Source organism: Diplotaxodon limnothrissa, linkage group LG5 (assembly GCF_057381915.1).
Source record: "Diplotaxodon limnothrissa isolate DT_005_m linkage group LG5, D_limnothrissa_male_GT1.1, whole genome shotgun sequence".
Lineage (NCBI taxonomy): Eukaryota > Metazoa > Chordata > Actinopteri > Cichliformes > Cichlidae > Diplotaxodon > Diplotaxodon limnothrissa.
The window spans coordinates 38,731,271-38,754,425 of record NC_140600.1 but is presented as its reverse complement, the minus strand read 5'-3'; the positions used below and the strand labels follow the sequence as shown (position 1 = coordinate 38,754,425).

At 39.3% G+C, this 23,155-nt stretch overlaps 2 protein-coding genes across 3 annotated transcripts in view; both read right to left on the bottom strand.

The window, feature by feature from the left end:
- Positions 1-315: 315 nt before the first annotated feature.
- On the bottom strand, positions 316-5,056 carry cox6c (cytochrome c oxidase subunit 6C). The gene is made up of 4 exons (XM_085354747.1): positions 4,993-5,056; positions 2,486-2,600; positions 1,924-2,056; positions 316-443 (listed from the first exon to the last, which is right to left on the bottom strand). The coding sequence occupies exons 2-3, from the start codon at positions 2,588-2,590 to the stop codon at positions 1,931-1,933; spliced, it is 231 nt and encodes a 76-aa protein (XP_085210873.1). The 5' UTR covers positions 2,591-2,600; positions 4,993-5,056; the 3' UTR covers positions 316-443; positions 1,924-1,930.
- Positions 5,057-11,383: 6,327 nt separating this feature from the next.
- Positions 11,384-23,155, bottom strand: part of angpt4 (angiopoietin 4) — a 65,594-nt gene continuing 53,822 nt past the window's right edge. Inside the window, exons 2-10 of one of the 2 annotated variants that reach the window (XM_085354745.1) lie at positions 22,576-22,731; positions 22,378-22,499; positions 16,925-17,009; positions 16,397-16,544; positions 16,199-16,311; positions 15,788-15,889; positions 15,529-15,695; positions 14,662-14,795; positions 11,384-11,716 (exon numbers count right to left, since the gene is read on the bottom strand). In XM_085354745.1, coding sequence (XP_085210871.1) covers positions 11,556-11,716; positions 14,662-14,795; positions 15,529-15,695; positions 15,788-15,889; positions 16,199-16,311; positions 16,397-16,544; positions 16,925-17,009; positions 22,378-22,499; positions 22,576-22,731 — 1,188 coding nt within the window. In that variant the 3' untranslated portion in view covers positions 11,384-11,555. The remainder of the gene's footprint in view (positions 11,717-14,661; positions 14,796-15,528; positions 15,696-15,787; positions 15,890-16,198; positions 16,312-16,396; positions 16,545-16,924; positions 17,010-22,377; positions 22,500-22,575; positions 22,732-23,155) is intronic. The other variant, XM_085354746.1, reaches the window with a different exon arrangement.

Genomic DNA, 23,155 nt, shown 5'->3' with positions numbered 1-23,155 from the left:
TGTATCTATCTCCTGCTTTGTGAGAAATAATGTCTACACTGATTTACTTTAATCACACTGCTTTCTCGGGTGATAGATAAACCTCGAAGGTTTTATGCCATGTATAAGATAACCGTCAGTTTGAACTTGATTTTGGAAGCTTTGAGCATTTTCAGTAGACACAACCTCAGCATTTGTAATGCGCACACTTGATGCTTCACCTCAAATGTCAAAGCATTTTCAAAATACTCCATCTCAAAAATGTCAAACCGATTAGAACAAGATTCAAAGCTTATTTTGAATAAATCACAAAGGCAGATGTTTGATCATTAATAGAATAGTTTATTTTATTTGAATGAACAAAAACAGCAAAGCGACGTTTACATCTGATCAGTAGGTAACGTCAAGGTGGAGGTGGAGAGGAACCATCTTTTAGACCAGGAATGAACAACAGGGAAGCAGAGCTGGAGGAAGGAAACAACCAGACATTAGAGATGCACGTGGTTTGATACGTCAGTAAGCACGTTGACGAGCACGACAAACGTTTTGTTTAAATAAAAAATAAAAAAATACTATTCTTACTGAGCTAGTATAAAATAAAGTACTATTCCAGTTTACATACAATTTACAAAACTTAAATTAAAAAAAGATCTAATATTAAACAAAAGCTGTATACAAAACATGAATGCAGCCACCATGACATCACCTATTGGCTCGTAAAGTCACCGTCTCACAGATGTTTTGAAACTTTACGTGCCTGCGAGACGCAGACCTGACTGAGAAACTGAGTGATGCTGCGAGCTCATCACAGGGCAGCAACATTCATATGGTAGCCCCACCCTTAAGCAAACCTTGCTGTATCATCCATTTCTGACTCCATAATTTATAAGAACGGCCATCATGTTGTATTCAATGAGACTTTAAACAACTCAGAGACCAAACTCCACAGAGCCAACCGTCTTTTTTCTAAACACTTCTCTTCAATCTGAATTATTTCCAGTCAGAGTCGGCACTCCCTGTTGGCCTTTAGAAAACATACAAATTCAAAGGACCTCAGCAGCAGGCACCAAGCTGCGTTCATAATTAAACGTAACAGTTTCACTAAAACAAAATCTGAGCTTGCAAAAGAAAACATCTGCAATATTGTGAGATGGTCCATCTCCATGTACTGTGTTGCTCATGCATAATGTGCAGCTGTGAAGCTAAAGCCTGATGAAAGGTGAACTGCTTTACTTAACACTCAGCTTCAAGAGTGAAGTGGAAATACTTCAGAATAATGGAATTTATCATTTGTTTAGGATTCAATTAAGATCATGCCTGTGGTCAAAAAAAAAAAAAAAAAGACTTTTAAAAACATTTTTAAATTATTTAACTCTCCCCCCCCCCAATTTTTTTAAAAGACTGAGATCTGCATCATTCTTTTGAAGAATTGCTACAGCACCTAACATGAAATACTTTCCAACAATGTTGTTCAGCGATGTACAGACAGCCTTCAAACACTTTCTTGAAAACATGGCTGCTGTAATGTTTGTTTGCATGCCAATAAATCTGATCAGATCCACTTTCCCTATATTTAAAGCTAGCTGTGTCTCTTGTTCCAACCACAGATGTGAACTTTTTCCTTTGAATATGCAGCCCTGCTCAGTCACAGAAACTGCCCGTAAACAAGAAAGAAGTTGTTACAAACTGCAGTAATAATAAATTCTCAATATCTGCACATCTCGTATCATTTTCAGAAAATATTAAAAGGCTAATCCGACATATCGTAGATGAAAGTTCGTGTTTCCATGACCTGCTTTAGACTAAGAATATTATCTCCAGGAAAAAAAAAAAAAAAAGCAGAACGTTAATGCTGATGGAAACACCATCATATCATATGTTACACTCCATATGATACCGAAGTTTGAAATGACAATATTTAAAGCCAAGTAATGAGGCCCTCACCGTGGCTTTACTTCCCAGTGGGCTGCACACTCTCAAAGACCCCAGCTTCCCTCATGGCGTTGAAGTCTTTGATGGCATCGTACTGCTTGTAGAAGTCTGCGTACGCCTGTTTCTTGGGCTCTGTCACCGTGTACTGTGGGGAATAACAACAAAAATATGACAGAACTTACTGCAGGTAAAATTAGTATAACTACAGAGATAACAGAGACTACTCAAAGTATTAAAAGTGAAAGTAGGATACTCACTATGCAGAAGAGTAAAACTGGTCACAATAAAAAAAAAACTATTATATTACTGTATTTATTTGTCAACATCAAAAATGTCATATCCTTTAAGTGAACGATTCATTGCATCTTATAAACTGATCTGAAAAAAAGAAGTTTAACTAGAAAATAAATGTGATGAATAAAATATGATCAGCTGTCTGCTGAGCTGTAAGTGGATCTAGACACTGACAGGACACTTGATGTGTTCCTTTCATCACGGCTGTGTCATTTTTTTAATCTTAGCATCACCATCAGAGTTGTGTTTGTAGCCGCCTGAGTGTGCGTCATCCTCTCACCTTGAATGCAATGGCAGCTGTTAAAGCCAGAGTGAAAGCAATGGGCAGGTGAAACCTCAGTCGCTTTGCAAGCAGCCCCCTCATCATTGGCTTTGGCAGAGACATGATGAATCACCTGCAGAGGGGAAAAAAAATACAAAAAAAAATCATTTAAATTTCCCCCCAATTATTAAATTCTGTACAAATATCAGAGAGAAAGAACAAAAGTACTGGCTTTATATCATTTCACTTTAAAATGTTTAAAACAATCATTTCCTGGTTAGTGATCAGAGTCAAATAAAAGCTGAATTTAACAACCCAATTTAAAGAATGACCCGATGTAAATACAATGAATACAAATCATGGTGTGTGTTTTGATAAAAGTGGATTTATAAAAATAAGATGCATGTAGTTTTATAGCTTCCATGTTTTACCATTGCCACCATGGAAGTTTTAATAGAGACAATAAAAACTGCAGTGACGACACAGAGAGTGACCGTGGAAGGAAATATGGGAGAAAACGTGGATGAGACTAAATGGCCTGCACACAAATTTTATGTATATCCAAATATTGCAGCACACTAAAAGTACCAGGATGCCTGTTGCCAGCATGCTTTGGTGGCTACTGTGACCCACTCAGCAAGGGGGTCAAAGGTGAAAGTACAAAGTCAAAATATGTTGGAATTGTACACATACTGAATACTGCAGTACATACAAAGTAGTTTTTAAATGCAGTTTGCTAAGCAGACAGTTTTGAAAACAATGAGACTCGTCCCTGATTCACCACAAAATTTCACCATGTTGGCTTTATTCTGTAGTTTTGCTATAATAAATGGACTAAATGGGCTTCTAACATAGTCCTTTCTTACTCTGAGCAATCCAATTACTCACCCATTCACAAGCACTTTTTCCAATTACTTTTCTATGCAATTGCTTTCTAACATTCACACACATTCATACTATGACGGATGCATCAGAGAGGAATTTAGGTTAGTATCTTGCCCCAAGGATCTCTGGAATGAGGACTGATTGCCTTGGATTGATCCACCAACCTTTCGATGAGTGCATGATCCGTTTCTACCTTTCCACCAAAACACATTTAACAGAAACTGAATTTAATGCAACTTTATAAAATAAACTTGATCAATTTTTAAGACAAAAACAAAGATTTTAATTTGTGAAACTCATTTTTGGATTTTTAGACTATTAAAAAACAGAAACCCTGTTGGTGACAAACCAAGGCTGCAAATCTCCTCACTGGACAAACTGAAATCTGAAAATATCTTCCATAAGACACCCTTTTCCCTAAAAACTGACACAACAATTAAACTCACTATTTGACTAAATTAACTTAGTAATAATAAAACAAAATCGGTACATTTTCCTTTAATTTCTCATTTTTGATAAATAAAAATACATTTCATACAGTATATTAACCCTACTTAAACATAATGTGTAAAAAACACATTTATCTCAGTCCTGATTTTTTTTTTTTTTTAATAACGCAGGAAAGTTTTAATCTTGAAACCTTGAAATGCATGTAGACATTTACTCAGGCAGTTATTCTGAATCATTTCATAGATTAAAGTTAATTTCGGTAGTCACCAAAATATAAAGACTATACAAATAAGAACCCGACTAACAGTTGATATATCTGCTTTAAAAAGGTGTGATAAAAGCTTTATTCGGCTGGAAGTTATACCGTCATCTTTGTTGGTGCAGATTTAAATCCTGGATTCTTTAATGGTCATGTTTCCACCTCACGTCTCTGGCACCAGTTAATAAATAAAAGCGGGTAAAATGACCCATCTGAGGCTCCTAATTCGCCTGAAGGTCGTTAGCAGTCACCCCTAAATGAACCTGCTGTTCTCAGATCCCTGCTTCACCTGAACTAACTCAATACGACATACAAGATCCAAGACAACAATAAAATATTGAAAACACGCAGAATGAAATGAATCCGTGTGTGTGTGTGTGTGTGTAGGATCGCCATTACACATGGCTGCAGAGTCAGGTCTGCACTCAAGCGGTGTGACCTTAGTCCCATTACTACCTCTGACGTGTGCCCTCGTTTACACTTAAAGACTCTTAAATAATATCTATATGCATTATCGAAGGGCTTGAACGGGCTGATTTTGATTATTAACGAAGTAAAATCGGTTTGACGCCACCAGCTTCGGCGCAGGGTCAGAATAACGTTAGCTCACTGGCGACACTTAAAAAAAGTAATTTGCTTTCTAATACGACCATTTCTTTACCTATTGGTGGGACAAGCCATACCAACACAGCCTGCATAAATTAGCATGTATTGTTGGACTACAGTTTATAAGAGTAACAGGCTTTGTGTTAGCGCCGAGGTAGCTTTAGCTGTACACAAAGACAGCTAACCGGCCCGCGACAAAAAGAAGAAAGCAGAGAAAATAGGAGAAACTAATAACCCGGAAGATATCAGCCATCTGAAAATCAACATATTATATACAAAATTCAGTGTAAGAATATAAACGTTTTCCGTTTTGACAGATACTCACAGGTTGGATTCACGACCTTCACAGAAACCGCTAACGCACTGCAGCTCCAACCGGAAGAGATTCTGACGGGACGGCGGAGGGACAAACTTAGGTGGAGTAAAAGCGAAGTCAGTCAGTCAGAGCAACTGAGGTCACAGAAGGCAACAACGACAAGGTGACGTATGAAAAAGTTTTGTATGATATTATTTGTAAAACTATTTTATCTTGTTTTGTTGTCTCGCATTATGACATCACATCAGGAAATGGATCTTTCAGTATATTGCTTTGCATTTTCAGTTCTTGTCAGTATTGTGGAAATTCTCTCAATTACAATTACAAGAATAATTAAAAAGACTAATAATAGCACTGAAAAAAACTAAACTAAAACGGCACTTTTCAAACAATAAAAAATAAAACTGAAACTAAACCGAATTATAAATACAAGTCACAATGAAATAAAAAGAAAACTAATTATAAAATACAAAACTAAGTGAGATTTATTAGGTTCAGTTATACCTGTGGATGTATAGAAATTTCTATGAGAGAGGGCAATGGACTTTCCCCACTAGATCTCTTTGGGAATAACTTTGGGGGGTGAGATGCGGCGAAAAAGCTCTACAGATGTGATGTTTGCTTTGAGAGTGTTGATGTAGAAGTTTTAAGATGATCAGAATGTGTTTCACTGAGTCTTTGTGGATCAGAGAAAACAGATGTTAAGAGAGGAGCTGTGGTACTTTATGGGGAAGGTAGGAGTGGCAGAGAAGTGTGTGAGAGGGTGGTGCAGGACATGTATGAGGAGGACAGTGACACAGTGATGATGTGTGCTTTATGAGTGTCAGGTCATGGATTCATGCTGGGGGTTGGGGGTTACACCAGGGATCTGCTCTGAGCCTCTTCTTGTTTGCAGTGACCATCCCATTTCACAGCCTCGCACTTCCAGCCTTCTCGGTCTTCGGAGGAGCCGGCCCACATAGACCGCAAAGCCTGGGTCCTCCGAACGATGCAGCCCCTGAATTGAGACACCGCTAAAGTTAGAGAGGCAGAGATAATTTGGACATGTGCAAAGGGGGGTTAGTGGATATATTACATAAAGGATGGTGAAAATGGAGCTGCTGGGCAGGAGCAAAAGAGGAGGACCACAGAAAAGATTTAGGGATGTAATGAAGGAGGATATGCAGATCCTTTGACCAAAATTTAGCTGTTGTAGTAACACAGTCTGACCACAAGAGGGAGGCAGAACAACACAGAATGGTTAGAAAACAGAACAGCGACCAAGAAGTGTTTGTGTAGTATAATACTATATAAATATTAAATGTAATAAATGAATAAAAATAAGAACAGAAAAGCAATTTATAGTATAAGATCAGAATAACATAATACTTACGTTTTATTTAAGAAGGCTGCAAGTTCTTCATTCATTTATTTTATCATTCATTAGTTTATGTAAGTTATTATTATTACTATTATTATTATTATTATTATTATTATTACTAATGAACCATAAGAATGCATTTTAAATTCTCTACTTATTTTCTTTTACTTGTATTTTGTTTGTTCTCACTTGGTGTTTAAACTGTTCACTGAAATTTGAATAATAATATATATTTTTTGATGTGAGATGAGAGATTATTACCCTAACCTGAAAAACACGAATGATGCAAATGATATTTTTCTCAGGCTAATTTTAAATCTATAGAAAAATAGTTGTTATTTAATATCTATAAGTTCAGTAAATGCAGGATTGAGATAAAACAACATTATTTCAATTGCAAAGAAAAGTTTCTTAAACTACAGATTCCAATGGTCATAGTACCAAAAGTCTGTACATTCTAAAATGATAAGATGTAAAAGCACATCTTTGTAAGTATTTACTGAAAATATTATTTACTGTCATTGTGCTTTCAGGTCAAAGAGGAACATCACACAGTGAAAGCAGTTTTTAATAACATACTTTATTGTACAGCTGCAGGCTGTTCAGTGTTAAGTGGACAAGCATCACTACATGTGTGCAGTACATAAAAAACAGGTTTAACCCTGGAAAAGTGAAACTTGTTAAACGAGCCTCACTGCAGAACAACATCCTGTACAAAACAGAGACACCAGCCACACACTCCACCCGCCCTCAGCTTCACTCCTGTAAAGTGCATCTTAAGACCATAAAGACCATGACATCAGAAGGATTCATTAAAAGACTTCAAAAAACTGCAAACAAATTAATGGTCTTCACAAATTCCTCAAGAATAATAAGTCGGGATAATTAACTTTTTAATGATAATAATGACAATAAACCTGAAATGCTGTGGTTGCTGGAGACGAGATCAGGTAAGAATTTCATTTGTGATCTTTGGTGTTTGACTGAGAGTGCACTCCTGCCTCAAACCACCACAAATTCGTAGTAACTGAATTTAATGAAGCATTAAACATTCTTGTAGTTTGTGTGATAACATGTTCAAATGTTTTTAAAAAGTAAAATGTGTCATATATGTGTCATAAAAAAGTTAACTGATTAGTTCATATATATATAGATATATATATATCTATATATATACAGACGGACAAAATGGTGGTGGCTAACCAACCGGACATAGTGGTGGTAGACAAACAGAAGAAGACGGCCGTAGTGATCGATGTAGCGGTTCCGAATGACAGCAATAGAAGGAAGAAGGAACACGAGAAGCTGGAGAAATACCAAGGGCTCAGAGAAGAGCTCGAGAGGATGTGGAGGGTGAAAGTAACGGTGGTCCCCGTGGTAATCGGAGCACTAGGTGCGGTGACTCCCAAGCTAGGCGAGTGGCTCCAGCAGATCCCGGGAATAACATCGGAGATCTCTGTCCAGAAGAGCGCAGTCCTGGGAACAGCTAAGATACTGCGCAGGACCCTCAAGCTCCCAGGCCTCTGGTAGAGGACCCGAGCTTGAAGGATAAACCGCCCGCAGGGGCGTGCTGGGTGTTTTTTTTTTTTTTGTTAGAATCATCTCCTGAATACCAAATACCAAAGACACGGGATTGAATTTTCTCACCCACCCACACAACCTAGAACAAATCTAAAACTGATACGAAAGCTGTAATGAAATTCTTGACAGACGCCTCTTTCCAAGCTCTGTTTTAGTTAGTGTCAGTTACTTATGGTTTAATGTAAAACTTGTTACGTGTGTGTGTGTGTGTGTGTGTGTGTGTGTGTGTGTGTGTGTGTGTGTGTGTGCGTGTGTGTGTGTGTGTTTGCACGGTCTGACAGATGAGAAGAATGACATCAGTGTTTCTCAGACGTTTTCTGGCGTGCCTCCCCCATCAGAAGCCAAAAATGTTCACGCCCCCACACTCCTACAACATTTTTCCTTTATTTATTAAAAACATGACCCAAGTTGACTTTTAATTACAAAAATGTCAACCTGCTAGCATTAAAACATGTGTTTATTTTCTGAACATAAGTTATATAATTACATTTTAAGCTTGATTTATCATCCTGTGCTGAATCTCTGCTCTCGTGTGTCTGCGTTGCTCTGCTGATGTTGGACTCTGATGAATTTTAAACGGCGTGAAAAGTAGAGAACTTCAGAACTGACTGAGTTTACGCTCGTGTTTAAATGATTATTACACACACGTTTACTTTGGCAGACTGATAGCTGTTGCAATTAGCACATTACCACTGTGAGCCCATTAGATCTCATTCAGCAGAGACATTATCCTTGTGTTAATCAATATGTTTTCACTGCATGTTACCACCAAGTGGACCATAGATGCTGCAGTTCACGCAGCTACAATGTATCAACTGCACAATTTTAATGGAGCCTCAGTTTCACGGCATGTTATCTGGTTGCCCGGCTGCAGGGGCCCACAGATTGAAAGCGCCTTCATGAGACAGAAAATGAGAAATTCACAACCAGAAATCATAAAATCATATCTTGTAAATCATTTATTGTTTGTATGAGAGCGATGGGAATTTTGTTTTTTTGTGCAGTAATGAAGAGCAGAGACCAACAAGAGACAAAAAAACAATATTGTTCGTATTAGGAAGATAATTATAGCAACAATACTTTGCTTCAGAATCTGGTAAATCACTGGCGTGTAGTTCACTTTCACTGAATTCTTTTCTTTGCTCATCGTTCAAAACAAAAACAGCTGAAAAAGGTTGATCTGCGTTTTGTTTGCCTCCTTTCTTCCTGTAAAGTTCTTTAAGTGTTGACATATGCAAACATGCGATTACTTATTCATGAAAAAACTCAATCTGCTTGCCATTATTTCTTGACCAATAATGAAAACCAGAGCGTTCAGGGTCTCTCCAGCTGCGTGCCTCTGCATGATTCTCTATTTATGATGCACAAGCTTCAATCAACACTGTGCACGGTAAGTAGAATCTGAGATGTGCTGATTCGGCATCTAAGACGTCCCACAATTACGTCCAGGCTCACACGAGGACCCAGGATGGACCGTCCACCACCGCCCAAAGGAGGTGAGTGGGAAGAAAATCACCTTCTCCTGCTGGACATCATCCGCTGTGGCTCCTGATGTTGTTCCAGCTAATCAGATCAATCCTCAACGTGACTCTCAGGTTTCATCAGTTTGATCTGATTCATGTTCTGGCAGTCACACCAGCTTTAGCGTCCACGTTTATAAAATTGTTGATAAACATGTGGAAACGCTGGCTTCCTTTAAAAACAGTCCAAGTAAAAGTGGGTTGTGAAAGCCAACTCCACTCTTTGCTCAGTCACATATCTCTCAGTATTAAGCTGTCCGTGTAATAAACTCCAATATCCTCACTGCTTGTTTTCTCGCCTTATATTAACGTTTTCTTAAACATAGACGTTTTCTGTAGAAAGACTCGCAGCAACAGAAATCACAGGACAAACTCATAGAGGTCATTCAGTCCTTACAACAAAAACAAGGTTGTAAATATTTTTTGCTAACTCACCTTTTCAGTATTTGGAGGCTTGCAGGCTGCTGTGGCTGCGAGCTGTCATAGAGCTGCTGCTCAGAGTCGCTGCATCATGTTTGCCATCCTGCTCCCTGTTGGAGCAGTTTTGATCTGACAATTATCTGACTAATAGCCTGGCGTGCTGTGTGGTGCAGGCTGTCCAAAAAGTTTGCGCTCCAGTTTTGATGAGTGAAATTCTAGTATTTGAATAGTGTGTTAGCAATTTGCAGGGATCTGTTTGAGAGATGAAGCTCCTCACCAAGATTTCCAGGAATTGGTAACTCAGAACGCCACCCTTTTATCCAAGTATGGCCACTTCTGGCTGCAAGAGCCCAATATGGCAGGGACCAAAACACTAGCGCTGAGGTTTCACAATCACACTACAAAAATGATGGGTTTGTATAATTTGCTGCCCTGTGTACCATCTGGAAAGTACATTTTCAGAAATCTGCAGTCTCTCCAGTCTTTTGATATCTGTTAACAAACAATCACTGTCTGTGAAATATCTGGTTTGTTGATTAACATGTTGCAGTGCTTCCACATGGCACATGTAATGCAATTGCTCACCAAAGACCAAAAACCAGCCAATCACTCAAACCTCTTTTCCATTGTTGTGCTGGTGCAGACTGTCCTCATCTCAACAGATCTGAGAAGCAGACGTTGGGTCCATGGGAAGGTGATATGGCAGCCAGAGGCCGTAGCACCTCCCATAGACACGGACATCAGCTATCTAAATCTTGTCTGTGTTTCGGTGCCGGTCATAGATAGTGGCACTATAAACACACTGATAACATCAAAGAGAATCTCGTATTCCCTCCTAAAAAAGTAGGTGAATACCTTCATGCTAGCCACAGATTTCAATTCAGATTTGTGGATAATATTATTTATTCCTATTTACAGTCTTTATTAGACAGTGACAGTTTAATGGGGGCAGCCCAGGCTACAGTAGCGAACTCATCCTTCAGTAGAAACGATGCCTGTTCTACCAGGTGAGCTATGAGGGTCCACATTCATGCCTTTTACCATTAAACACATTCTCAAATGTCATATAGGAAAGTACCGTGAAGCTGCCAGTATGCTCCAGCTCTGGAAACCCCTCAGTCACCCTTTCTGTACCAGCCGGGGTGGAGTGACTGAGTACCACAGAGTGTACCTTTTCCAACCCAAAAGCAACAATCCAACCCACGTCTCAAGCGACTGGCTGGCTGTGTGGGTGAACACTTTTGGCACTTCTCATGTGTACAAACCAGCACAACCATTTTAATAGCTTCCAGCACAGACTGGCTGAAAATGTGTGTCGTTATCATCATATTTAAAGGACAATCACATTTCAAGCAGACGAGATATTTTCTTACATGATCCATCCCTTATTTTCCTCAATATGATCCTTGGTTATGAAAACAAGTCCAGGAGACATGTAACAAACAAGGTCCTCACGAGTCACATGACTTTAACCATTATTGTTTTAAAGTCACTATTTCCTCAGTTCAGGGCTGTACCATATCATATCCAAGAGGTGTTTTAGGGTTGTACCATGATGGTGGTGAAGGTGGGAGCCATTGTTTTGAAGCTTTGCTATCATTAGGATGGTATTTCGGAGGAGTTGAAGGTCGATACCGCTGTGGTATTTAAGCTCTGTTGGATCAAACCATTGTGGAGGGTGAAAGGTGCCTTTAAAAGTCGTAGGGTCGTACCATCATGGAGGTGGCGCGCAGAGAGTAGCTGGGACCTTTGAAGTGGTGCCACTTGATGCCGTTAAGCTTCCTGATGTTATGGCCGATGGAGTAGTACACACCATTTAGGTTGGAGAAACCGCAGGCATCAAACCACCAACCTGATGGAGGCAAGAGGGAGTGAGAAACAAAAGCCAACTAATAACACTAATGCAGTAATAAAACAAGCAGACTGCAGTGGTACAATTTTACTTTAGGAGCACTTGAAGCATATTTTGAATGGAGGAGTGACAGCTAATGTGAACCTGCCAGATGTTTTTATTTAGGTCCAATTAGAGAAAACAACTCAACATTATTTCAACAATGTTTACTAATATTTTTATAATGAACTGTGGGTCTTTAATCGTTTCAAGTAAAATAAAGTTTGTATTAAAAAAAATAAATTAAATTTTTTTTTTAAAAAGTTGTTTTCAAAAAAGTGCTCAACTTAAAATAATGAAAAAGTGTAGTTTGATTTTCCCTTTTCTTATTTTTCCTTAACTACCTCTCATGTGTGAACCAAGTCACATTTAAATCCCTCGTCTCACGTCTCGTCTCCTCCTTTGAGTTTTCTGAATAAAGCATTTGATTGGCGTAGTGGCGTGAGTTTCAAAGCGTCTATCGACTACATGCATTGACTACCATAAAGACAAAGATGAAGGCTGCAAACATTAAAACAACATGAGCATAAAAACAAGAAAAGTTCTGCTTTGAAAAACAGAAATGATCTGTGAAAATCTACTAACAGGTAAAGAACGGCGTCTCATCCACTGTGATTGGGTCCCCGGACCTACGCTCCCAAAGTGCTCATTAATTCTTTATAGCATTACAGAGCACGTTTGTGACGAGTTACCATAAATATGTAACCCATGTTTTCAAATGTCAGTTTCTTTGATTGACAGGTGTGCTGGTTGTCGCAACTCTGCTAGTTTGCTGCTTGTTAGGTTGTGTCTTGTTGTGCAGTTAGCTGCACTAATAGATGGTTAAAGAAGTTTGAGCTTTGTTTGTTTCTTTGTTTTTTAGCACTTATTAATGGAGTGCATTTATACAGCGCTTTTTTAGGCACCCAAAGCGCTTTACAATACCACTATTCATTCACTCTCACATTCACACACTGGTGGAGGCAGCTACAGTTGTAGCCACAGCTGCCCTGGGGCAGACTGACAGAAGCGAGGCTGCCATATCGCACCACCGACCCCTCTGGCCAACACCAGTAGGCAGTAGGGTAAAGTGTCTTGCTCAAGGACACAACGACCAGGACAGAGACAGCAGGGGGATCGAACTGGCAACCTTCCGGTTACAGATGAGCTTCCCAATCCCCTGAGCAGATATTAGCAGATATCTGTATTTTTGTGATGCACCCATAAAGTTTTTGAAAGCAGCTTGCTAACTGAGCTTGCCAATAAATATGTTCACACACATAAATGTTCACCACAATACTGAAGTGCCACTTGAGTCAGTGTCACTGACTCACGGGCGCCCTCTGCTGCCCTAAAGCCAATTTGCACTTAATTTCTATTGAAAGGGAAGAATAGAAAGTAGAACAGTTCCCTGCATTGATTTTGGTCAAAGTTTTAAAGAGTCTAGAAACCAGTGTGTGATGTCACTGTGGCTGCCGTCTTTGATATACAGCTAGTGCTTTTTGAGTGAGTGGCATGTCCTCTCTGATATTTGTTTAGTACTGAGAATGTCATTCTGAAATAATCACACAAGACTCATATCTGTAGAGTTTCCTCAGTACAGGACACAGAACAGGACACATTTCTGTTTAAGCTCCATTTAGATTTATAATTACGTTTGTTCTAAGCCTGCACACAATTAGAAATGTTTGACAAACATAAAAAGTTTTTAACAGTGACTATAAAAGCAATAAAATGTCAGCAGGGGGACCCACTGGGATCTGTTTCTCAGTTTTGTAAATAAGTGACACGTGTCCGAAAATAATACTTTAATTCCTGATCTCAGGATGTTTTTTTTTCTTTTAGAAAGTTTATATTATTTCCATATTTGGGGGTCATTTTCAAAGTCTGACTGAAATTTCTCCGTGAGAGAAAACTGTAGCTGTACATGTTTGTCTGTTCTTCATCTCTCTCCTTACTGTTACTCCCCTCGGTTTCTTATTTTGTCTGTGTCACCGTTTCTCTTTCACTCAGTAAATTGCTGTGATTTTAAATGACTCACTGTCTAATGGTGACCACTGGCGTCTTTTTCTCAAAGGACTTGACGTTTTGCCGAAACGATTAAGTTAATTCACAGCCAATCGAGGGGAGTCTAAAGAGCTGTTTGTCTTGGCGTTGGCGTGAGATGAAGGGTGGTGCAGTGAAAGATGATGGGGACAGATGTTTGAAAGAGCAGAACTTTGGGGGGAAACACTGCTAATTTTGATCTGCAAACAGCAAACAATGTATTTGTGAATCATCATGTGTGTTTTATTTGTTATGTCAGTAGTAAACGTTCAATAAATGTATCCAGTTGTTTCATGGTTTTCATGGTTTTAAGTCAAATTGTGTCTTTGCAACACACAGACTACATCCAAGAATGCTGAGGTGATTGTTGCGGTGATTTTGTGCTTTATAAATAAATTTGAACTGAACCTTATTATTTTTTAATTCAGGTGTTTTTAGCCCACGTGCTAAAGGTGTATAAAATCATGTACCTATGTATGCCTTTACAGACATTTGTGAAAGACGGGCTTGTTCTAAAGAGCTCACTGAAACATGCTCCATGGTTTCAAACATGGCTCCACGATCCTCCTAGGTCTTCCATGACCGGCTGTAAGTTGTGTTGTTAAGTGGAAGTGTTTACGAATCACAGGAACTCAGCCATGAAGTGTGAGAGCATGTAAAGTTTCAGAGCGGGGTCACAGAGTGTGTAAAAGGCCCCACGTTTATGGCCAAGCAGCTCCTGTAGGTGGGATGACCCAGAACTTTTGTCCATGTAATGCATGCAGTGTTTCTATTTTCTCAAAAATATCTTAGTATCTCAACTTTATGGAGTATTTCCAATACATAATCTCGTTTATTTCATTTGTTTGCTTTAAACTGCTGACGAACAGAAAAGCTTCTACCTCCAGTGAGCATCATGGCACATTTGCAGTGTTCACAGTTGTCGTTGTCTTTGTCTCGGGTGCTGAAGCCGGACCCGTGGGTGGTCAGGCTGCTCTGCTTCCCTGCTGTGCCACTGTAACCTCTCAGATACAACCTGAGGGAGAGGAGACACACAGGAGGACAAGATCTGATGAAACAAACACTGATTTAATCTTTTCTTGTAGACAGGACGTATTTACAGTACATCTATGAGGCAGTTAATCCAGTGGATCACCATCTGGTGACTCTGTTTTTGGCAGGACCAAGTGTGTTGGTCCTTTATGGAATTCACTGAATTCTGACCACCCATGGGACCGGCTTTATGGAATTAATGGAATTCCATAAGGTGTTTTTATAAAGCTGTGTGAAAATCTTTCTGTTGCTCAACACAATCACAGACGAGTGCATCCACTCACTGAAGCATGCCAAAAACAGTTCCCCAAGCTGAGCTGCAGTGTTATCAGTTTTCATCAAATTAACAGCAATTTTCACAACTAATAAATTATAAAGTGTTTTTTTCCCCACAGACACTCTGAATAATGCAGCATCTCATTTCCTCAGCTGACAAGATCAACAATTTCAGGACATCATTTTTGGGGCTTATGAATCTGTGGTCTCACCATGTCATTAACAATTTAATTATAATTAATAGCAGGAAAATAAATCGCAGAGTTACAACACAGCAGTATTTCCAAAACAATCAATATTAGTCTGTTCAAGTTTGAATGTTATACACGCCTTCAGATGTAATCAGCAGCTTTTTATTTTCATTATTATAGTAAAAATAAACTCTAAAAACATTAAAGTAAAACACTGTCTGTGTGTGTGTGTTTGGACTGCGGTTGTACCTGTACTGCTGTCGCTCACTGGTCAGTGTAAATCGGTCATAGTGGGAGTGGGCGGAGTTTCCCTCCCAGTCCATCATCTCCACCCTCATAGAGTAGACACCTTGATTGGTCAGCAGGTGCAAAACTTCATTACCCATCCAGTACTCGCCCAACACGTCCCCAAAACCCTGCAGGGAGAATCATAAGAGGAGCACTCTTTACACTGATAACTCAAACTTTGGGACTGAGATAAATCCTGGTGACTGTGACACAAACGCACCATTTTGTACTCCCTCCAGCTCCTCTGGAAGTCCACGCTGCCATTAAACCGTCTCTGGAAGACTGTCCAGCCTCCACCACTCGTCTCCATGTCACAGTAAACCTTCAGGGGGAGAAACAGAAATGACTGATCATTAACTACCAATGATGATTTAAATTATATTAACTGTAACTATTAGAATCACATTATTCTAAATACAAAGACACTTGAATATAAAGACAGTTTCTCTTTCTGTTGAACATTTTGAGGTCATTTAAACATAATCGTTGAAGCTGATTATTAAGGGCAGTTGTTAGCTAGCAGGAAACAGATGACAAAAAAGGAGTTTGATAAGAAAACTCCTGTTAAAGCCATTTTATAAACATTTTAATGTACAAAAATGTTTGCACATGTTTGCTGTTGAGGCGTTACCTGCACAGGTTCAGTCCTGTTGCCGATGTAGATGTGATACAGGCCGCTCACATAGTGACCGGCCTTGTAAGCATCTGCACAGTCCCTCCACATCTGGCTCCTGGGAGGCGCTGCTACATCAAAACGCCAGAAGATTGTGAGAAATATAAATGTACTGTGTGAAAAATACTACATGTGTACCTGTGTGTGTGTGTGTACCTGTAGTACTAGCCACCATGTTAAGGAGTGTGTGGACAGACTCCATCAGCTGCGTCTGTTGTCTCTGCAGGGCGGTGTTGTTGGTGCTGGCGACTCTCAGCCGCCTCTCTAAAGACTCGATGGCCGCCATCTGAGTCCTGATGACGGACTGAGCCAGAAAAAAGTTTCACTGCTGTTTAAGCATTTTCTGCTTTTTGGTTCTACATCCCCACAGACTTGAAAATGTACTTTTTTGTTCTTTACTTTGACTTTTTACTTTTAATGATTTAACAGTTTTACAGATTTTAACATTTCTTGTAATGTTTGACTTTCCCTCGCCAAGACAGCCCAGATTACAGCAGTGAAATCATCATCTACGTGCTTAAAACTCTATAATTAACATTTATCACTCAAGTTTAGAAGCTTGTGGTTTTTAAACCACTTGGGCTTACAAATATCACGTGAGGCAAAAATCCATGTTGATATTTGATTTCATAAACTTAAAAATGTTTCTGATGGTGATATATAAAATTACAAAGGTTTACTAACTTGAAGTCTATTCTTCTCCTGCCTCATGTCCTCCAGCTCTCCTCGCTGCTTAGACTCCAACATCTGAACTTTGCTCTCCAAATGACTGAAACAAAAGAAAAAAACAACTCAGCTCACAGCAGCACAGTTTTTGTTTCAGAGCTTTTTCCCATAAAGTAAACGAAAGAAACTGCAAAAATGCTTTGATTGCATAATTTACACAAGTCAAAGACAAAGTAGATCTTTGTGTTTTGATGATACAACCAACAAAGTTAATAAAATGCTCTGCTGTGAGTTTTCTGACTCATGTGTGTTATCAGCTCTATGCATGCTGTTTGCTTTTAACCAGGTTAGACTGCGGTGGCCCTAAAGTGCAAAACAAAGCAACAAAAAGAAAAACAGAAGAAAATCTCAGGAAATAAAACGAGACTTCACTTTAGACAAAAGTTTATTTTCTTTATTCTTGAATGAATAACAGTCTCAGTCATCCCGTCAGAGGACGAGAGTAATGGTGACGTTTTAATAGTTTTATCAAGAGTCATGTTGAACTGTGGTGATGGAGGGTTTTGGGTGATGCACAGGCTGAAAATCCTAACTGGGTTTGCATATGCAGTCCATCACTTCATGCTTCTCATTCTGCTCCTCTGCTATATTTTTTCTTATATGTTGCACTTAGATTTAAATTTTTCATATCTGGAAATGTGAATACAAAGACTTTCTGTTATAAACTCTGCTGTCACACTATTTTTTGTTGTACTAGGAAAAATGAGACTCAGTAATATCATCACAACAGAAATAAGAAGCTTCCTTAAACATAAGAGATGCTGGTGTCCTTCGCTGCACGCGGTTTCGCAGTTTGCCTCACAGTTCAGATGTGAGTCAGTAATTGTTCTGTGATATTTGCAAGATTGCACAAATTCCACTGTCTGTATGAGTCTTTTAAAACCTGAGGACTAATATTATTTTTTGGGAGATCAAGTTTTTGTGCAGGTTGTTTTTTTCTTTCTTTTTCAGATGCAAAGAGAAAAGCTGCCTTTCTAGTGCTGCAGGCCTGGTGTTACACAAACACTTGTAAAGAAATAATGGAAAAGGGCCCAGGAGATTCCACACTTACAAAACCAAAATGTAAACTAGAAGGGTTCTGGAACAGCTCACTTTATTCAGTCACGATTTCTACCCTTGTAATAGCTTTACACGCATGCAAACAAGCAGCATAGGACAGAGGAAGAAATGAAGGCTTTCCTGAGAAATCCTAATTACATCCAAGTGAAGAGCAGGAGCAGCAAAATCTTGATAAAAACATTAAGGTGGTCTGAAAGACTATATTCTATTCTGTTTTTGATGGAGCGGAGTTTTTACCTCCCGAATTACTCCGTCTCATTAGCGAAGCTGCAGCAGCGAAATAAAGATTAATATTGCGACCATCATTTCTGGTGCCAGATCAGACTACAGTTCTCGTTATCTGTGCAGCTGAACCAGCAGTAGAGCTGCTGAAAATAGACTCCAGCCCACAGTTGGGTCAACAAAGTATGAGCCAAATGAATGAAACCCGATGAAGGAGTGGCAGGAGTTTCAGAGGGGAACGTGGGACACTCGAAGTGGCTGAACTTCTAGTTCAAACTCGCTAAGAGTGCGTTGGTCTGCAGGAGTCCAGTGGAAAAATGTTATCTTCTTTTAAATGTTTCTACAAATAAGCTCCATCTAAGTGACTTATGTGGTGAAAATATGCTGAATACACACTAACTGCTGGCAGCCATTATCAGAACACTTCTTTTAAATATAGTAATTTGAATCAGCTGTGTTGGATCAAGGATACATCTAAAACCTGCAGGACACCGGCCCTCGAGGCCTGGAGTTGCCCATCCCTGATGTAGTGTCTTTGTCAGATCCACGCCTCACTCATAACATCTGTTTTTTTAACAAAACACTCAGCTAAATGCTCCACAATAAGATTTCGTGTCTTTACCGTCAGAGATTAGCGTGTTAGCATGCTAAGTAGCCAACCATACAGTCTCTTGAGGCTGATTCAAAGGACCATTAATTCTGCAGTTTTTTAGATTTTAAGATTAAAAATTTGACACATAATGTCATTTAACATTGTTAATAATCTCTGTCTCTCTTCCACAGCGTGTCTTTATCCTGTCTTCCTTCTCTCACCCCAACCAATCACAGCAGATGGCCCCGCCCCTCCCTGAGCCTGGTTCTGCCGGAGGTTTCTTCCTGTTAAAAGGGTTTTTCCTTCCCACTGTCGCCAAAGTGGTATTTCATAGGGAGTCATATGATTGTTGGGTTTTTCTCTGTGTATTATTGGAGAGTCGACCTTACAATATAAAGCGCCTTGAGGCGACTGCTGCTGTGATTGGCACTGTATAAATAAAATAGAATAGAATTTAATTTAGTATACAGTAGTATACAGTAAACACTTATTTCTTACACACTTTCTACATAAATAAGTAAACTGATATCAAAAGATTTAGGCTTCAATACTCTGCTGTAGTTCTGTAATATGTGAATATGAATCTTACAACCACACGTCCACTTTCTGAGAGGTGTAGCTGACATAAGTCAGACGTGAACCACCATCATGCTGTATCATGCAGCTCGTTTACAGCGATGACTGATGTTATTCTACATTAGCAGGTGAGACTTTGGTCACATTAGGAGCTGAAACACGCTATCAGCTTCTGCTTCTGATCACTTCAACATGCTGACCCGCACATGAACGGGGAAACGCTAATGTGGTGTGGACTGATGGGGAGCCACTGATCGCTGTGGTTTGTGCAGCATGAGTGAAGTGGTGTTTGTGAATGTGTGTGTTAAAATGTGTGTGCAAAGTTTATGTACTCTTGTAGATTCAGACAGCTGTTTTACTGAGGTCTCAAAAGTATGCGAGCCAAAAATGTATTGTGTGGGTGTTTATGGTTTCAGGATTTCTAGAAGTCTCTACTCCTAGAAATCAGGAGCAATCGGGCACAAAAGACACAAAGACGTCAGTTTTGTTGACACAAACTTAGACACGGTTGCTAATAATGTGTTCAGTGATGCAATCTACTTTGGCTTCAGTTTGAAGATGAAGCTGGATAAAGTCCAACTTGGGACTTTAACAGATTTCAGATCTGTATCATGTCATCTGACATGTTATCAGCTCTTCTTTGATTGCATTGTCAGACTGGTTTGGTTTCCCATTTTCTGTATCTGGACCAAACATGACACCTACATTTGTTTAGAAAGGTCTCATCGCCTTATTTCCTTCATACGTGTCAAAGTAAAATCCACATGAAAGCCAGGACGATGGGCTCCCAGCAGAACATCTCACGATAACGAGATGATCAATGTTACTGATTTGTTATCGACTTCTTTGTGCTTTTGATGTTGTGGCTGATCATCAGCGAATGGTCCCCTTGCACCACAGTCTCACACACCCGCACTCTGTTTGTCTGTTACTGTAAACATGCTCGATAATTGCTCTGCATGTTTTACTGCACAGTGCACGGTCCAAGTTCACCTCACAATGAAAAATGACAAAAATATTGTGTCTCCAAATATTTCTGCGTCTTGCAGTAACAGCTGAGGACATATTTACGTCGCTGCGATGATTTGCTTGTATTTCAGATGTTGTCACTGATAAGCTGCTCGTCTTTTTTCCTGTCAGACTGCAACAGAATATGTTTTAGATGTTGATCTGTCTCGGGGGAAATCTCAGAAATATGCCACTATTAAAGAGGCTGATCATGGACGCACGCTGTTGAAGAAGCAACATTTTGACATCATGTCTAGAAGCAGATCCAGTATGTAGCAGGAATGCTAAATCTGTCAGCTACCTCGTGTGCACTGCAAAAAATAATGTATATAAGCCTTCTCCAGTCTTTTTTTTTCTCGCTGTCGTGTCCGGCAGTGTAGCAATCAGAACTGTTTTCTGAATGCCAAACAGATTTACTTTCACAAGTGGAGCATTACGGCATTTGTTATAATGGTGCACTTGACAGTCACATTTTATTAGAATTTTATTGGTATTTTTTTTATTTTGGATCATTACAACCATAACGGACAAGACCAGGGGGAGGGAAAAGAAAAAAAGAAAGAAAGACCCAGCAAGCACAGTGCAGGAGCCCACGGGGGGCTGCAGCACCGAGCACACAAAGCCTGATCCAACGACATCATCTGAACATGAAAAAATAAATACTTGACTTCCAAATACATAAAACTGCAAACAGGTGAATATACAGTGCTTATATATACAGTGCTTATTAAATGTATTAGACCACCTGTAATAAATACAAGAACACACAATGTGTTTGACGTCTGTCAAAACCTCTACTAACTATACTAAGAAAATAGCAAAATAATCCACCTTTTTACCCAAACTTGTCATAAAACAAGTAAAACCTTCAGTCAGAATATTTTTGTTTGTTTGATTTCAGGAACACTTGAAACAAAGATTTACACCCAAAATACTGACTTTTGCTTTTTAAAAAATTTACATTTTTATATGTAATTTATAACAGAAGTAGAATGTAAAATATAAAATATAATGTAATCTGATAAAATTAAATTTACTTGATTGGTATACATTCAGTTTACAGCAAACCTATTTTTTCTTAATGATCATTTTCATAAATGAACATTTGATTCGATATATTTCAGCTACATTTTCATTAAAAAATGGCTTTATTTTTATGAGGGCAACGAAAAATGCATTAATAGCTACTAGAAAAGCTCATCAGTCATACACATATTATCCAATCAGTTTCATTATGTTTTGACAAAATATAACATTGGGATCCTGATGAGGTCATAGTATATAAAAGATAAACATAGTCTCCAGTTCTGAGAGTAAAGTCAGTGCTGAAGTGCCTCAAACCCAGATTCATTTCTCTGACGCCAAAAGAAGTCTAGTTTTATAAAAGTGCATGGGAAAACTACCCTCAGGCTAACCTGATCTATGACCTCAGTGACTTTATAGGGTCAGCTGCTAGCTGGAGTCTTAATGAATACAATATGATGTTCCTTTTGCAAGCTGTGCTCTTTATTAGTGTTAGAAAGGAGGTTATATGAGGTTCGGCTACTTTGCGACATGTCTCTGTCGTAGAAGCGTATGATGTCAGTCTCACATGATCACTTGGCTGCTTTTAAAGGTTGTGATGTGCTAACTTCACTATTGCCGAGTTGTTCTTCTACAGAAAAAAGAAATCCTGCCTCACTCCAAGAGGCTTCAATCCCTTCCTGTATTATTCTTGTTTCTTAACCAGTTTTGTTAACCGAGGTTTTATTAACTCGATTAACTGACAGCAGATGTTTTTGTTAATCAAATGTCCCCCAAAGGCCAATTCTGAGTCAGAACAAACCGTGTACAAGCATTCGATTATAGAAAAAGTAGTCCTTTTAGCCGTTGTCTTTACTCAGAGTGATTTTAAATTGGTTTTATGATTAATTTCCACCTACGCAGACGCTGACAGAACAAAACCATTTCCCACCTGTTCTTATCTCGCAGCCGGCTGATCTCTGAAGTTTGCAGTAACAGTTCCTTTTCCAGCTTGTTGGTGGACAGAGAATTCTCCAGAAGCTTTATCTCTATCTGAGATGTGTGGTTTAGGACCTGATGAGACACAAAAACAGAGAATAAACTCACAAAAGTCTGTTTTCAGATGACAGGTTCACTGGCAGCTCCTTACCTTTGCTTCGACCACATGGAGCTTGCGTGTCTGCTCTGCTGTGTGCGTGAGCAGGTTCGTGCCGATTTCCAGCATCGTGGCCGTTTGGTTGTGAACGACATGCGACTGCATGTTGGCAACGTCACGCCTGTTGTTCTTCTGAAGGAAGTTCTCCAACTGCACTCAACGAAAGGGAAACACAAGGTGTCAGAGTCTGTTATATGAGAGGAAGATGAGAAGTAAAACAAGAGACACAAAGAAATCCATCCAGTGCACATCCAGTCATCACAGCGGAGTCATCCACCCAGAATCAAACAGACTGACTTCAAACTAAACGATTTTAATGACAACAGAGATCCCTTCAAGAATGAGGTGTGTTATAGTACAGCTGACCCTAGAGCAGTGGTGTCCAAACCCAGGCCTCGAGAGCCGGTGTCCTGCAGGCTTTAGATGTGTCCTTGATCCATCACAGCTCATTTAAATGGCTAAATGACCTCCTCAACATGTCAAGTTCTCCAGAGGCCTGGGAATGAACTAATCATTTGATTCAGGTGTGTAGGGTGAGATCTAAAACCTGCAGGACACCGGCCCTCGAGGCCTG

Bases quoted from the DNA above. Each gene is read 5' to 3' on its own strand.
- cox6c (XM_085354747.1), bottom strand. From the start codon at position 2,590: ATGTCTCTGCCAAAGCCAATGATGAGGGGGCTGCTTGCAAAGCGACTG. The intron at 2,057-2,485 runs GTGAGAGGATGA...TATTCCCCACAG, and splicing joins CAGCTGCCATTGCATTCAAG to TACACGGTGACAGAGCCCAA.